Raw genomic sequence first — 17961 nt, 5'->3', positions numbered from 1 at the left:
TATAGTCCTTGCCAAACTGTCTGATAATTAAAATATGATCAAGTAGAAATGTGCCATTTTAAGGGTATTGCTTTATGTTATCATTTTAAGGTTTAGTGTACTAAATATGTTAGTTTCTATCACTGATGCATGTATGTGTATGACTGCTTGTATTAGTCTGGACTTGTCGATTCTGTTATGCCCTTGATGCCAAATAACAAAATTTTAAAGCTTTCAAGATTCTTTTTCCATTTTTCAAAGAAATTTTGATCCAAGACAATCTTCCAAAGTTTCAGGCTTAGTTCACCGAGCAAGGTGTCATCAAACAAATGTAGTTGCTGCTAGGTGACTGCATGAATCTGCACTGAATTGTGATGCCAAGCTTACGGGATCGATTTTTCAAAGGGATAACATTTCATGACAAAGACATCATTAAAAGTGATATGCCAATAATTTGACAATAAAGAAGACAATCTCTACTTATTAATGAAAATAAATAGAAAACAAGTATTTGTCACAAAGTGACGAAATGTCCCCCGCCTGTATATACACCATAGTACCAAATATGAAGACAATCCAGCGATTAGTTCTTGAGATATTGCGGCAACACCGTGTTCCAACTCCAAAAGCAGATTTGCCTGCTGTGACCTTAAAAATGGGGTCAAGGACATCCAATTAGGGGTCACGTCAGAACGACCTTTCATCCGACCAATCAGAGCGCCGCTTACCAGATCATGAAAGTGACAGTCGGAATGTGATTTCTAATCATGTAACCTTGAAAACTTTAACACAGGGTATTCCGAACAATAGTTACGTTGGATAATGACTGAATCCATACTTAACAACTTCAGTAGTCTTGCTATTATAAAATAATTTTGACTGTTCCAAAATCATGAAAGGCCATGACACGCTTGGAGGCTTGAAACTTAATAAATGCTTGAGTACTGGAGTACTGTTGTCTGGTTTTTTTTATGGTTGCGTATCGAGATGAGTCCAAATTTACTACCTGGGTTATTTAATTTGTTATATCTAAATATTTGCCAGTTTACACATTTGTGTTACATTTATTGAGCACAACCATGTGCTACCATGTAAATTATAGCCTTTTTCCTTTTGGCTTAAATTAAATTAATTATTCTCATGAACTCTTTATGAAGGGAGGACTCTTCTTTCCTGCTTCCCTCCCATCATCAGCTACACATGAATAAACATCATCATCCAAGAATCATAACCAATATACATTGTCTGTATGTTAAAAAAATAGACTTCTGATGAACTTTTTCTCGCACAGTATATTAATATTCTTTTGGTCTGGCAAACCTGCAAACTTGGCTCAATCTATCAGGAGGTCTATGAACAGAAAATGAACATAGGAAAAGTTAATAGATGAAAGCTTTGAGACTACTTCCACGGCACAAGCTTAGAATGACTGTTCTCCGTACCCTGGTATTGATGCATAATTGTCTGAGGAGACCACACTTCTGGAAAGCTATTTCTTGAATCATTTTCCTGGCTTTCTCTGCTTCATCATCCATGTCAATTGTCTCAGCTTCAATCCGTTGAATGCTGTAAAAAAAAGAGTTCATGTTTAATACCAGTAAAATCTAGATATCTTTTCTATTTGTATACCGGTACTTGTCCTGCATTACTCCTTAATGCACTCACTGCTTTCCTTTTGACAGTAATGAAGTGATTGATCCAGCTGAAGAAAGAAAAAGTGCTGTTCAGTTCAGAAGCAGGACCCCCCACATTCACTAGCTGCCATGTCATACCGGAAGTGGTAGATGAAAGATGTCTCTATGTTACTGTTGGTCACTAGAAAATGTCTGAAGATATAGTGGGAAGGCAGGTCTGTGACGGGTGGGCCCCTAGACGTAGTAATGCAGGATAAGTATACAAATATAAAAAATATCTCTATATTACTAGATTTTTTTAACTTATCCTGCATTACTCTTTAATGCATCTGTATCCGACGGTAAGGTGGCGGGAATACCTTCAGATGTGTACTTGATATAAACTCTCACGACTGAAGGTCGTGTCAGCTGTACAGTGCTATTCTTTTGCTCAGATTGGAAACTGATCAGCCAGTCCTGTCCATGGAAAGGTTACAAGAGTATGGTAAACAAACAGTAAGAGATAATAGCATGCACAGTACCAAGCCAAGATAGCGAGCACACAGTAAAATACAAACCCCAAACAAGCGAGTAATGAAACTATGCGAGTAGGGTAAGGCTGGCTCTGGACATGATTCAAAAGTTTTATGGCATTGCGGGTTGGTTACCTGCTGTGCTACAACCAGCTGTCCAAAACTGTGAATACCCTCGATGCCTTTTAAAGCCACATCCCTCAGGTAGTGGCTCACGACAACCGAGTTCGAGTCCAAAAAACATCCTTCCATGATGGCTCCAGTAGAACAAATACTGTGTAGAGCCATCGTTGAGGCAACCGCCCAAATCTCATGGGGGTTATTACCTCTCTGTGGCACAAGCTTAGCAATCTTGTAAGCCTGAAGGTTGATAGCTCGCAACTATAAGGAAATTGTATTGTGGCTGAGTTCGGTCGTGGACGTCTCAGAAACCGGGATAAGCAATCGTATCTTCGTACCAGGCCTAGTCTTGGAGCAGCAGATGAAAGCTTGTAGAGCACGCACCGGGCACAATAATAATTCATCCTAGTCTTCCACTCCCATGATGGATGATAATAGTGGGATGGTGAAAGACCGATTTTAACTGTTCATATGAACCTGATTGTAAATTGCCACAAAATGATCTTCCGCAAGATGTCAGTACTGAGCCATGTAAATGGTATAAGTATGTCTGGAGTAGAGACTCTGGTAACACTTTCTTTGATAATTTTAAAGCTGGCTTTTATGATATTAAATCTGCACTATGTGATATGCTTGATACAAATGTAGAGAGTGCCCTAGTTCATATAGTTAATATTATTCAATGTGCTGCTGACCATACCAAAAAGCTTTATACACAATTCCGCAAACCATTAAAATTATGTCAGCCACCATGGTGGGACCAAGATCTTGAAAACTTGAAACATGATAAGTATGCTGCTCTCAGAGCCTATAGAGACCACAATGCTGATCTAGACCGCTTTAGATATTTTAGACGATTGTTTAAGCAAATTTTCAACTCCAAAACACAGCAGTATCTACAAACTCAGAGGGACAAATTAGTCGCAGCTAGATCTGACCCAAGTCTTTTCTGGAAAATCATTAAAGAAAACAAATTTGGTAACACAATTTCTGAAAATATTTCATGCCAGCAATGGTTTGACCATTTTAGATCACTTTTATCCACTGACAATAGCACCCAGTATCCACTCCATGATGATTCTGCCCCCTCTGCCTCCGATAGTTTAAACCATCCCATCTCTGAACAAGAAGTATTATCCCACATAAAAAATCTACCTAACAACAAATCCCCAGGTCCAGATGGCATACCAAATGAATTTATTAAATCCTACAGTAACCTTCTTGCACCTATTCTCACCAAGATTTTTAATCAAATATTCTCTACTGGTTCCTTCCCATCTTCATGGGGTAAGAGTATAATCTGTCCATTACATAAATCTGGTGATAAATCAAATACAGACAACTACAGAGGAATATCTGTTATAGATACTTTATGCAAGGTTTTTACATCTATCCTAAACAGCAGATTACAGCTATGGTGTGACACCAATAACATCCTCAGTGAAGCTCAGGCTGGTTTTAGAACTGACTATTCTACTATTGACCATATGTTTACATTACAAGCTATTACAACAAAATATTCTGGCAAAAAGAAGGGAAGATTTTACTGCCTCTTTATTGATTTTTCGAAAGCTTTCGACACTGTAAAACATGATGTTCTATTAGATTCAATAAAGAAAGTAGGTATATCGGGTCCCATTTATAATGTCCTAGTTTCCATGTACAGTGGTTTATCAGCCTGTGTAAGATCAGCCAAAGGTTTATCTCAAGTGTTTCCATGTAATGTAGGTACTCGCCAAGGTTGAGTCTTAAGCCCACAAATGTTCTTAATTTTTATTAATAATATGTCCACAGTATTTGAGGAATTAGGTGGTAAAGGTATTCATATTTCTCCTGATATAGATAATTTATGTGCTCTTCTTTTTGCTGATGATGTTTCTGCTGTCTCAGATAGTTGTGTCCAGCTTCAAAAGAAAATTAATGCTTTGGAAATATTTTGTAATAAAACAGGCATGCAAATTAACTTAAAAAAAACCAAAAGTAATTGTATTTAGGCAAGGTGGCCATCTTCGCAATTATGAAAAGTGGTTTTATCATGGTGAACCTATTGAAACTGTTTCAAGCTATAGATATCTTGGCTTAATGTTTACACCTAAGCTTGTATGGAGTAAGGCACAAACTACTCTAGCATCCCAAGCCACCAAAGCAATTTTAGCTATTAACTCTTTTCAAAGGAAAATTGGTAATATCACTTGTACAGATCTGTTTAAGGTTTTTGACTCTATGGTCACCCCCATCTTAACCTATGGCTCTGAAATTTGGGGTACTTGCTATTGTAAAAAAATCGAATCTGTCCAAATCGCCTCTTGTAAGCATTATTTAAAAGTAAACAAATCAACCTGCTCAAATATGGTTTTAGGGGAATGTGGGAGGTTTCCTTTACAACTCACTTACATGACTAAAGTAATTAAATATTGGTGCAGGCTCTTACATCTTCAACCCCACAGATTACCTTCCCAATGCTATTTAATGCTTAAATCATTAGATGATGTTGGGCGGGTAACTTGGGCGACTAAAGTTAGAAATATTTTATTCCAATTTGGGTTTGGTTTTGTATGGCTCAATCAAGAGGTGGGTGACTCTAAAGCTTTTATTCTCCATTTTAAGCAAAGGCTCAAAGATAATTTACAGCAATTCTGGAGTGCTTCTGTAAACTCTTCTCCAAAATGTGATCTTTATAAGCATTTTAAATCCATGTTACATGTTGAAAGGTACTTGTCATGTCCACTCCCTACCCATTTAAGAATTGTTTTTACTAAATTCAGATGTTCAAATTTTAAAATAGCTTTAGAAACTGGCAGATATAGTAAAACAGACCGTTCACTCAGATTCTGTAACTATTGTAGTAGTAAGGGAGTTAATGTCATTGAGGATGAATTCCATGTACTCTTAAATTGTAATTTATATTCTGCCCTAAGACAAAAATACCTTGTTAATCTTCCTATGCCTACTCATTACAGTAATTCTCATGTAATAAATATTCTTAGTAATTATAATGAGCAAACATTATTTCTAGTTTGTAAATTCTTATATTATGCTCACAAAATAATTAATGATAAATTCTGTGCCCTGTAAATGTCATGCTCACATGTCTGTATTTTGGGCCATTGGCCTTTTACTGAATAAACATGTCTGTCTGTCTGTCTGAAGGACCGATTGGGTTGTCCTGGCAACCGGTTTTTAGCTATAAAATCCCAGTATAACCCGAGGTGGAAACCTCGTACCCCGCTCAAAGCGTACACAAGTGATTTCGAGAGCATGAACATTTGCTGCCGTGGCTAAGGCCAAGAGAAACAGTGTCTTCTTTGTGAGGTTGAAAAATGATGTTGCGTGGAGAGGCTCGAACAGAGTTCTGCGCAAACCGGGGGATGAAATTTGGCCTCCTGATCTTCAAGCCTTAAAGAGCATGAAAAAAAGCTTGCAGTTTTGGAATCTTTGTCATTTTAAGATCCTACAGTATTGCTAACACTGAATTTAAAGCTACCAAATACGAATATATGGTGGTACACTTGAAGTGTCGTTTGGTACGCAAATATAGGAGATACCAGGATTTGAGGCGGGGCTTTAGTGGGATCTTGAGCCTTTTCTTCACAATGTCTCAAATGATGACCAATTATCATCATATAGGCCGTGACTCGAGGGTCTATGTGCCATAGCAATGGCCTTGGCCACTCGTGCTGAGTAGCCTTTCTTGCCTAGGGCTCTTTGTTGATAAACCTGCCTGGCGTAGAGGCCACCCCAGTAGAGGTAGTGGTTCACTTCCTGCAATGTTTCTTAGGTCCATGAACCAACCTCTCGCCGGCCACCAAGGTGCGATCAAAATCAAAGCAAGGCTCCTGGTTGCCCTTATCTATTGTATCAACTAGGGAAGAAGAACTGGGGGTGGAATAGCCTGTGGATCTGAAATCTGAGAAACTTACGTTTGGATCTGACAATTTGGGCACGGGGCTAATAGGTCGATGTTGGATTGACCTAGGCTCTGACATATGAGATGGAACCATATGAAACCATATGGGTTCCACTCTGTCTGGCCTCTGCAAGCACATTCCGACAACGGGTATGTGATGGACCAGGAAGCGCAAACCTAGTCGATCCATCGGGTTGAAAAACCTGAACGTCTGTTTGAGCACAGAGTGTGAGTTGTTGATGTGCCATGTGCACTATGCACCAAACCACAGCGCTGGCGCTGTCTGGTCCTGTAGATGTGCACCCCAACCCAGAAGAGATGCTTCTACGTAAAGGTGTGACTTTGGGGATAGCTCTGTTAGGGAGACACCGCCTAAGACATTCAAGTCTACAGTCCACCAATTGAGGTGAGTCCTGAGATGGGCTGGTAGGGCAATGGATACAGACGGGTCCTGTCGTCTGATCTGTGGAGCTAGGAACTGTTGGATTGGTCGTAATTACAACCGACCCCTGATCGTCAAGTCCTGCGCTGATGTAAGGAGTCCCAGAAACACTTGCCATTATTGAAGTGTGATGGGCTGCTGCAGGGCAGGGAACAGATGATGCAGGATTTTTATCCATCTGTCCCTTGGCACTGATGAGAGGTAGATCTGTCTGAAAGAATCCTCCTATGAATTGGAGTTGGTAGGATGGGATTTGTTCCGACCTCGCCTCGTTGACTATCCAACCCAGTTGATAAAGCAGGCATCTAGTAAAGTCTCAGTGACGAGTTAAGAGGGCTGTTACTGGATGATTCAGTATTCAGTCGTCTATGTACGACTTGAACCGAATGTTCCTCAGGTGCACATAGGCGGCTATTGTCTTGGTTAAGGGGGATGAAAAGCGAGGGGCCTCTGAAATGCCAAATGGTAGGACCGCCCACTGGTAGTGGATACCATTGACTGTAACCTGAGGAACCGCTGGTCGCATGGTAGGATAGGTACATGCAGGCAAGCGTCATGCAGATCAAGGCTGATCAGGGAATCATATGCATTGATGCTGGCCCTGAGCAGTCTCAAGGTAATGAGACGAAAGAAAGTAGGCCGCTCTAGTTAGCGTTCATTGAATAGTGCAAGGTTGTGTATCATCTGCATCTTGTTTGAATCCTGCTTGGGAACAAGAAAAATGGGAGAACAGAACCCAGGCATTAGCGCTGGGATCTGTACTACCTCTAAGGCTCTTTTCTCCAACAAGGTTAGAATGTTGGTCTCCCATTGGGACGCCTGGAGGTGGGAGATCCCAGTCGTAATTATCCACTGGATCAACGTTTCCCCCTCCGGTCCCCTCTCCTACCCTGGGAACTACCCCTACGGGAATGATAAGCCCTGGTCTCTGCCCCTGCCTCATCCTTTTCCATAAAAGGAGGACTGATCGGTGGCCTGGTCCTTGAGGGATGAGCACCTAGGTCAATAATTCCCTGATTTCAACGCATGTTGGCCAAGATTCTGGTATGTTCCAGAGCTTTGAGTGCTGTCTCGTCTCGAGCATAGCTCGATTCTGTGGTACGCGTGTAAGTTATTTGGCTGTTGAATATAGTTGATGCCGACCATGGCTGACAAAGCAGCCAGTGCTTAAATTCCAAATCCCAGTTGGATACATAGCCAGATACCCCTGAGGGCGGATGGCGTTAATCTCAGCTAAAGCCTCCTTAAGGTGATTACGCATCTGGAAGATTTGCCTCTGTTGGAATTCTACCACTGTGTGGAAATGATCGATCCTCTTGGCATTGGTCTCGGAAAGATCTTGGTCCATAGCACGACATGACACAGCTAATGCCGACAAGGGTTTTAGTGACCGCCTGATTTCCGTTTCTATAAATGTGAAACGACTGCCAGGGAGCCAAACACTTTGCCGAAACATTTTTATACCTGGAGAAACTTACGAGTGAAAGTGGAGCACAAACATTACACTTGTGTGACGAAGTGCAAAGAATAGCGCAGTTTAAACACCACTATAACTGTGGATTAAGTGCTAAAAATATATATACACAATGCTAATACCTAATCAGTCTTGAAATACAAAACAATATTTGTGAAAGGACCGCAAGACGTGAGCAATTCTCATGATGGCGGAATGGAACAGTGATATGGAGACATCTTTCGTCTTCCATTTCTGGTATGACATGGTGTGTCCTGCTTCTGAACAGAAACAGCACTGTTTCTTTCTTCAGCAGGATCAATCACAGCTTCACTACTGTCAAAAGGTAAGCAGTTAATGCTTTAAGGAGTACTGCAGAATAACTTAAAAAATTAATAAGAGTGTGTGAGTAGGGAGTAGCAATGGAATAGCAACATTTCATCAATATTAAGGTGGTGACGCTGGAAATGGGCTTTACATATTGTTTCCATTTGAGGAATTGACTCTGAACATAAGTAAGATGAGCACAAACTGAAACACTAGGCTACCCTACCATCCCTAATATACAACAAGCATGGCATAGCAGCAGAAGAAAAAGCATTATTGAGCCTATGACCTTGAGAGTGAATTTGACCTTCAATTTAAGTGAGCATTTCAAGGACATTACAAATGGCTATCCAGCACATAAACCAAGCATGAAGATCCTTGGTGCACTATTCTTCCAGAATCCATTGCCTGAGAACAAATTGTAGTCTTAGCCTTATTGTCAATCTTTATAAATGACATTTCATGGTAGGTCTCCAGTGGAACAAGAAAGTCTAAGTACCTGCAACATTATACACAACAGCCAATGTTGTGATAAATACCATGGTATTATTATGGTTTTGTTCAGATAAACAAAACCTTCCAAATGGCGTGCTGGTTTTCTTGGGGAATTAGTCCGCAAACAGCCGGAGTCACAGGAGACTAATCACAATTTTATTTACAAGAACAATTAACAATGAACAATTTACAATATCTTAGAATATAGCTGAGGGTGCCACAGAGAGTCGGTACAACCCTCTGGGCTGTGGGAGAGAGGTCTGCTTGGTTAGAGCATCAAACCCCTTCTGCTTAACATTTTGCTTCTGTATGTATTTAACAAAACTTAGAACAATAAAAAAGAATATGATTGGTTGATACATGATGGGGTTTGCCTTATGGTTAGTGAATGGTTAGACAGAGGGGAATACTTAATCCCGTTAATCCTGTTGGACTGGCACTAATCTTGTTGACATATTCACTGGGTGCTTTGAAAGAGATTATGGTGTCACTATAGACGAGCTTGTACAGGGGCTAATCCTTAATGAGTCTAAATTGAAGTAATTGCTGAATGTTATTCTAATATAGGTGATGACAGATTTACTTAAATAAAATAGTTCAAGGCAATCTATAAGACTATGTAGGCATGTCTTTAGTCTTATTGGATATTATGTCTGGGAGATGGGATCTTGATACCTTAGGCTAGTATTTATCTAAAAGCTTTAAATCTATTGAACTGTGCAGACATAACTTTTGTCTTATTGAATAGTATGTCTAGGAAATGTGTTCTCGTTACCTTAGGCTAAAAAACGTCACTATATAAGTGCAAAAATCTTGGACGCGACGTAAAACCCAATTTCACCTCACCTCTATCTAAAAAGCTATAACTGAAACTACTGATATTTTATATATGCATTTTACCTGATGATAAGTATTACTTGCTAAACTATAATTATATGAAATGATGTATAAATATTACACCATGATAACTCATAAAAGCACTTGATTAAGTATAATAGGAAAACTTAGTATAAATGTTATATCATGATATAAACATCGAACGGTTACAGTTCAGTTATTGGTGATTGAACCGAGAAATCCACTTTCAATTGAATTCATCAAGAAGTTGTGGAAGGTTAAATTTAACTCACCACTACAAAAGCTCACAGATTCCTTAAGGACAGATTGTCATCAGACAAGAAGGTATATGGTCACCTCAGTTACCATTAAGCTGATTGCACAAGAAGAAAGAGTTGAGAATATTATGAGGACATAGGCATAGCCTGAAAAGGTTCTCAAAACAACCCGTGACATTGATTGGTTGACCTCTGTCCTTCACTGGGAAGTGGAAGCTGAGAGATGGCATGGTTGTGCTCATTACCTTTCTTTCTTCGCAGTAATCTGATACTGCAGGCGCTTCTTTTGGTCTTTTCTCTTATTTACATCTTTCTGCAACACAAAGTAGGATGATAATGTCTTTCATCAAACAGTGAAGCCAGATGCTTGGGACCTTATCACCACTGCCACCAGTGCTGCATTATTCTAAAAACAAATATTTCTTCATCCGCCACAATCAATATAGATTATTAAATAAATGAATGTGACATTGATGTTTCATTTTCTATCCATGTCATGTAGACATTAAATTGCAATGCATAATTTGACAAAATTGGCTGTAACATTTTTATTAAGTCATTAAACTATCCAAATTATGTCTTTGATTACAGGTAATGTGTTCGGTTATCTGAATTTGGCAAACATTTTGTTTCATTTAACTGTAATTCTAATTCTCAGTGGAAACATTGGTAAAAATCATGTTTTTTTACTTCATTTTCAAATCTTGTGAGTAGGTAAAACACTAATTCCATTGAATTGTGACAATAAAACCATTATAACTGGGTATTAAAATCTGCCTGAACCATTGTACTATCCTATACAAAAAACAAAATGAAAATATATTACATAGGGGCTGAGATATTGTCTACAATATTACCCCACCCTCCAAAAACCAATTTTGACAAAATTGCTTATTGAGATATGGTGGTAGATGATGTCGCTGTAGTGGATGGGTGGGATAATTGCAACAATGCTTAAAAACACCAAAATAGTAAACTCATGAAGAAAAATGATGATTCAAGTTTTTCTGTGCGCATTTATGGTGGCCATCTTGAATTTCAAGATGGCCGCCATTTTGACCTGTTTTCAAAATCAAGATCTAATATAGTTCTTCAACATGGCCATGATATATATCATATGAAAGCTTTTTACATTGTCTTTTCAATTATGTACATTATTCACTGATTTCTGTGGTAATCTTATCCCCCAATAATAGAACAAATGATATATCGAAAGCTTTTTTCTCTAGCAACACCAACCAACCACCAAAGTCGTATTTTAATCTAATGGACATCGTTTCACTCAAAATTGTAGGTATACTGCACTTTTGTCTGAGCATTTCACTAGTTTATCGTTTGAGTGAGAAAAAAACATGAGAATACTTGTAGTATTATGAAGTATTAAAAATTACATCACAGAGTCAAGGGCTGTGAAATAATGTCACCTCTAGTCACCGTCAGAGTCCACCTCTTCTGGAAAGGTAGGTAAGTTGTTCCTGATTAGGCATAACATAGCACAACTGCATCCAAGGGAATATCCCATGATGTTCTGGGCGCAGCTACACCTGGATGAGGAGCATCTGCCTGTTGTGCATTTACAGGTGAGCAATTCTAGACACAGTGCTGGCATTCGTTTCTGGGTCATTGGGATGGGTTCTATGCCATCCTCAGTAGACGACCACCTATACTCTTCTGGTGGTGTAATGTCAGCCTTTCCTTTGTGTGCAGAACACCAAGTGATGCACTGGTGCTGACATCTGAGTAGAGGTTGTGTGGTGGGAGTTCCTCTAGGTCTCCAACTCTGTGGAACATGTCAGCTGTAAGTGTATTAATGCTAGTTGCTGTCGATGCTGGATTGTACACTTTGATGACAAGTGAGTCTGTCTCTTTCATGTCGAAGGCACCAGTTTCTTCTGTTGGTTGCAACAAATCTGGTTGTGCCATAAATATGTTCCAGGTCAACTTCTTGCCATAGCTGCTGAACTGGCTTGTTGTGTCACAACCATGACCGCATGGAATGCTGGTAGAGTTGCTACAACATCTGGAGTGAGAGATTGATGTACATCATCAACATGTATGAATAGAGGGTCCTTTGCAGTACCTGCACCCATCCATATCTGAGCAGAAAACCGATGTTTATGATGTATCAACGGTACTAACACATCAGTGTCTCGGTTGTGAATGACAATGTGGTCGTATACATTGCAGGAGGCATCATTCGTGCATCTGCCTCTTCATGTGTTTAAAGTAGATTTGGTATTGCTGCAGATTGATCTAAGGAAGATATTACATCATCATGGTATGAATCGAGGTGACAAGCTTTTGTCAGAGTTCATTGACAATCGTTTGGCGGATAATGCTAAGAGTATTCATGACAAAATATCAGAAAATATGTCCAACAGTACATGTTCCACACTGTACACCATGCAGGTATCAAAGAAGTCAACTCAAACCAATACCTTTAAGCAAGGAAGAAAACTTTTCAGACGGTTGATGAGTGCCACCCACAGTGGGAGAGAAGTAAACGTACCACATCTTCTAACATGAGCTGTCCCAGACCCCACTTTCCCTGGCAACAAACAGATGGCCTACTTTGTACAACAAAGCTGCATTATCACATTTGCTTGCAAATTCTCATGCTACCATCAACTGATGACACAACATGCATTGTTATTGGTGGCATGGCTTTTGTACAGGCTATAGGCAAACCAAGCAAAGCTAGGACCTTTGGAGATTTGGCTGATGTTTTCAATTGGAATGTGCTGAAGAACTTCAGTGAAACTTGTACTTAAGTCGATGATGTCTTTGACCAAAATGATGCAAAGTCTGTAAAATCTGCAACTTGGACAAAAAGAGGTGATCGATCAAAGAAAATTCGAAGAATAATAGATAAATGAGACATCCTTCTGCTGGCTTCATTGTCCAGTTTTATTGAAACGAAAAAGCAAAATTTGATACAATTCTTGAACACAGAATTGCACGCACAGGCACAGCATCTCCATCATAATCATCAAATCATCATCATTGCTGGTGGATTAAGCAGCCCAGATACAGCAGTATCTTCCATAGATCAATCTGAAGCAATGCCAAATCTAAGGTCAACACATAAAGAGGCAGATGATCAATGTCATGGATGCATCCTGCAATAGATACAACCACAGTGTCATTCACAGCCGAGACACTGATGTGTTAGTACCATTGATACATCATAAACATCGGTTTTCTGCTCAGATATGGATGGGTATATATCAGTTGATGATGTACATCAATCTCTCATTCTCCCAGAAGTTGTAGCAGCTCTACCATCATTCCATGCAGTCACAGGTTGTGGACCTGGAACATATTTATCGCACAACCAGATTTGTTGCAACCAACAGAAGAAACTGGTGCCTTCGACATGAAAGAGACAGACTCACTTGTCATCAAAGTGTACAATCCAGCATCGACAGCAACTAGCATTAATACACTTACAGCTGACATGTTCCACAGAGTTGGAGACCTAGAGGAACTCCCACCACACAACCTCTACTCAGATGTCAGCACCAGTGCATCACTTGGTGTTCTGCACACAAAGGAAAGGCTGACATTCCACCACCAGAAGAGTATAGGTGGTCGTCTACTGAGGATGGCATAGAACCCATCCCAATGACCCAGAAACGAATGCCAGCACTGTGTCTAGAATTGCTCACCTGTAAAATGCACAACAGGCAGATGCTCCTCATCCAGGTGTACTGCGCCAAGAACATCATGGGATGTTCCCTTGGATGCAGTTGTGCTATGTTATGCCTAAACAGAAACAACTTACCTACCTCTCCAGATGACATGGACTCTGACGGTGACTAGAGGTGACATTATTTCACATTTTATTTTTAATACTTCATAATACTACAAGTATTCTCATGTTTTTTTCTCACTCAAACGATAAACTAGTTAAATGCTCAGACAAAAGTGCAGTATATCTACAATTTTGAGTGAAACGATGTCCATTAGATTAAAATACGACTTTGGTGGTTGGTTGGTGTTGCTAGAGAAATTAGCTTTCAATATATCATTTGTTCTATTATTGGGGGATAAGATTACCCCAGAAGTCAGTGAATAATTACATCATTAAAAAGAAGATGTAAAAAGCTTTCATATGATATATTACATGACCATGTTGAAGAACTATATTAGATCTTGAAATTCAAGATGGCCACCATAAATGCTCACAGAAAAACTTGAATCATCATTTTTCTTCATGAGTTTACTATTTTGGTGTTTTTAAGCATTGTTGCAATTATCCCACCCATCCACTACAGCAACATCATCTACCACCATATCTCAATAAGCAATTTTTGTCAAAATTGGTTTTTGGGGGATGGGGTAACATTGTAGACAATATCTCAGCCCCTATGTAATATATTTTCATTTTGTTTTTTGTATAGGATAGTACAATGGTTCAGGCAGATTTTAATACCCAGTTATAATGGTTTTATTGTCACAATTCAATGGAATTAGTGTTTTACCTACTCACAAGATTTGAAAATGAAGTAAAAAAACATGATTTTTACCAATGTTTCCACTGAGAATTAGAATTACAGTTAAATGAAACAAAATGTTTGCCAAATTCAGATAACCGAACACATTACCTGTAATCAAAGACATAATTTGGATAGTTTAATGACTTAATAAAAATGTTACAGCCAATTTTGTCAAATTATGCATTTTTCCTTCAATTTATGAAATTTTGATCCCCTGAAAATTCCTGCACAAACTTGCAAGCTTACTACCCAATGAAAATTGTGTACAGATACCTCCTTTATGCAATAGAAAAGGTTTAAGGTATACAGGAAAATGTGGGAACGAAAATCTTGTTTTTCACCCCTGGCCAACTGACCAGTAGTTTGTATGAAACTACTGGCAAGAACAGGTTTCAAGATAAACATAAACAGTGCATGTGGTGCATCTTCAAGTTGTGTTGCAGACAGCTCCAACCACATTTCCCACTGGATGGAGAGATCACCTTGTCTAAGACAGTGTGTGACATTGCATGGGACTGGAGCATTCCCAAATTGTGAAATTGGGCTGAAATTTAGCCAGTTGCGATGCAAAAATTTTGATTTTAGACAGGCAGTACTAAGCTTTTGTACGATATGTTTGTGTGAGTGCGTGGATTGATGACCTTTTTTTAGAGCTAGCCCACTGAGATACCATGTCGCAGTGTAACAAGGATACCCCACTCAGACACAGTACACTGACCCCCAAACTGACCAGTCCTTAATTTAACCCAGGCACCAGGCAGGGTAATAACAGTACCATCTTATTACGTCTTTTGGTACGACTCGTCAGGGCATCGAACCATCAACCTCCTGTTCTCCAGGCAGACGCTCTAACGACTGGACCATGGAAGCAGCATGGACCTTATAGCACTAAATTTGAATTTAATATCCATGCAAGGTTCTTGAGATATATCATTAACAAACAACAAATTGGGAAAATGGTTACTATGTCACAATTATCAACTGTGGTCAGCAAAACATGACTTAGCCACCTTGACACCAAATTTTGCAACAAATCCTTTCAAAAGTTCTGGAGGTCACACAAAAAGCAACTTTGTGACGGACAGTGCCAGAGACTGTACAGTGTCTGCCAGCATGGCAGCAGCACACAAAAGAAAAAACAATAGTGGTCAATTTCTGAATTCAAAAATACTGTGTGCAATTTACTTTCTACCCGTGAAGCTCCGGGGTAGAATAGGTCTTCAGCAAACCATTCATGCCGTAAAAGGCGATTATGCTCTTTATAAGGGGCAACAGGATCAGGAGGTGGTCAGGCTCGCTGACTTGGTTGATGCATATCATTGTATTCAAACTGCGTAGATCCATGTCCACGATATGAATCACTGGATTGTCTGGTTCAGATTAGATTATGTGTTCTAACCCCCATCAGTAGATTATTTTGTAAAAAAATAATATATAGAAAAGGTTGATTTTGTTTATTCAAACAAGTGTCAGAAATAGAATAGAAAAATCGATCGATGCATGAACAAATGGATACCAATTTCAATAAAATTTTGTATCGATATAAATTTACATGCATCTCGTATCGTATCGTGAGAATTATCTACCGATGCATCGGTACAATCAGTGAATCGTGACATCCCTACAGACCGCCATCACATAGCTGAAATATTGCTGAGTACGGCATGAAACAACAAACAAACAGGAAGACAAAACTTTTCTCTCTTTTTTCCTTGATTCTTGCAAATAAGGGCTTCACATATGATGGATATACATTTAGCAATGTCACTGTAATATGTTCAGATTTACTCACCCTTGAAGCATGAAATACAATTAGGAATAAGAAACAAGAAAAACAGTTGTTTCTCAGGTTAGCAGGTGTTTTATGTTTGTCAAACCCCTAGATTTACTTCCAGGAATGAAGAAACCCCTGAACATGTGACACACAGTGAGTGAGTGAGTGAGTGAGGTTTAAGCTGCTTTTAGCAATATTCCAGCAATATCACGGCAGGGGACACCAGAAATGAGCTTCACACATTTTACCCATGACAGAAACGGAACCCGGGTCTTCGGCGTGACGAGCGAACGCTTTAACCACTAGGCTACCCGGTCGCCCCCTGTCTCAAAGTAAACTCAACAATAATTAATAGTGAGAGAAATAAGCAACATATGTGTTGAGTCCCATCACAAATTACACATGAACCAAATTTCATTACATTTTCAGTGAGAGTGAGTGAGTATGGTTTTAAGCCATTTTTAGCAATATTCAAGCAATATCATGGCAGGGGACAACAGAAATGGTCTTCACACATTGTACCCATATAGAGACTGAACAGGGGTCTTCAGCATGATGAGCAAATGCTTTAACCATCAGACTACCCCTCATTACATCTTGAACAGAAGTCGCTATATGGCTGAAATAATGCTGAGGCAATGTTAAATTTTAACTCACTCACTTTTGAACAGAAATGGCTGATTAACAGACACAACAAGTTGCAGCTTACATTATGGTTGATGTGCAAAGGTCAAATCAAGGTCAAAATCTAATCCCAAATCTGGGGAAGTAAGCAACATAATTTAATTTTTGCCACCTGATTCGGATTCGGAACTTACCTTGACTTCCCTCAGCTTGTTCATATGAGTTTCCAAGTCTCTTGACTTGCTCTGGAGACAGTTATACTGTTCCTCCAAACTTTGCAACTTCTGCTGACATATCTGTAAAAACATAAACCAACATATAATTTTAATATTCAATGTTATTCTGGAGTAACTTTTATTTTAGTTGAAAGTTATCTCATTACAATCGCGGTCATATTCGTATGTGCAAAAACAGTGAACACTGAAAGTTTATACAACTGACGGGAAGTGTGCACTCCTATCAGTGTTGAACCTATGGAACCTGTGTGCAGTCGAAGGTCATCAGAAAATGTTGCTGTGTTCTTATCGTCATCAACAATTTAATAATGGCTGCAAAAGATCTTTTATCCCCCGCTTCAGTTTGTGCGATATTATGCATTATCTCCTTGGCATTCAACTGAACAACTTATACATCTCTTTTCTCTCCTCTTTCGGAATGTCATTTGCAGGGGATGTCTCCAGAGAGAGCCTTGTTGGCTCTTAAGATATCATAGTTGTAGAAGTCGTAGGAAATGCCAAAAACAAAGGTACCATAATTGTAGAGGGAGCATATCTATCCTTAAAACATCTACACTTGCTGAAACTGAGCATAAAAGCGTAATTGTAGGGGTTGATGACACAGATCCAGATGGGATAAACAAATATTTATTTCCTCGGATTCGGACAAGACAACATAAGACAAATGATTAAATAAAATATTTATTGTATTTGGGTTGATTGTGGATTCTCGTAGAGCCGGTAGCACACGGTTTATTGACAAAATAGAAAGCTACTGCTTTACCCCGATGGGTAAGCTAACTAAGGGTGTGCTAAGTGACAGAATTGAGATACGCCTTCAGTCGGCTGTAGTCTGACGCCAGAC

The 17961-nt window shown here is 39.3% G+C and overlaps 1 protein-coding gene across 1 annotated transcript in view; it reads right to left on the bottom strand.

Annotated features, from left to right (window-relative positions):
* Positions 1 to 17961, bottom strand: part of LOC124118012 (structural maintenance of chromosomes protein 5-like) — a 232526-nt gene that overhangs the window by 31780 nt on the left and 182785 nt on the right. The window contains exons 16-18 of the mRNA XM_046480045.2: positions 17076 to 17177; positions 10230 to 10297; positions 1422 to 1545 (exon numbers count right to left, since the gene is read on the bottom strand). Of these exons, the coding sequence (XP_046336001.1) occupies positions 1422 to 1545; positions 10230 to 10297; positions 17076 to 17177 (294 nt within the window). The remainder of the gene's footprint in view (positions 1 to 1421; positions 1546 to 10229; positions 10298 to 17075; positions 17178 to 17961) is intronic.

The sequence above is a fragment of the Haliotis rufescens genome, unplaced genomic scaffold (assembly GCF_023055435.1).
Source record: "Haliotis rufescens isolate VD_foot unplaced genomic scaffold, xgHalRufe1.0.p SCAF_1, whole genome shotgun sequence".
Taxonomy (NCBI): Eukaryota; Metazoa; Mollusca; class Gastropoda; order Lepetellida; family Haliotidae; genus Haliotis; species Haliotis rufescens.
The sequence above is the reverse complement of the archived record's forward strand: the minus strand, read 5'-3'. Positions and strand labels throughout refer to the sequence as shown.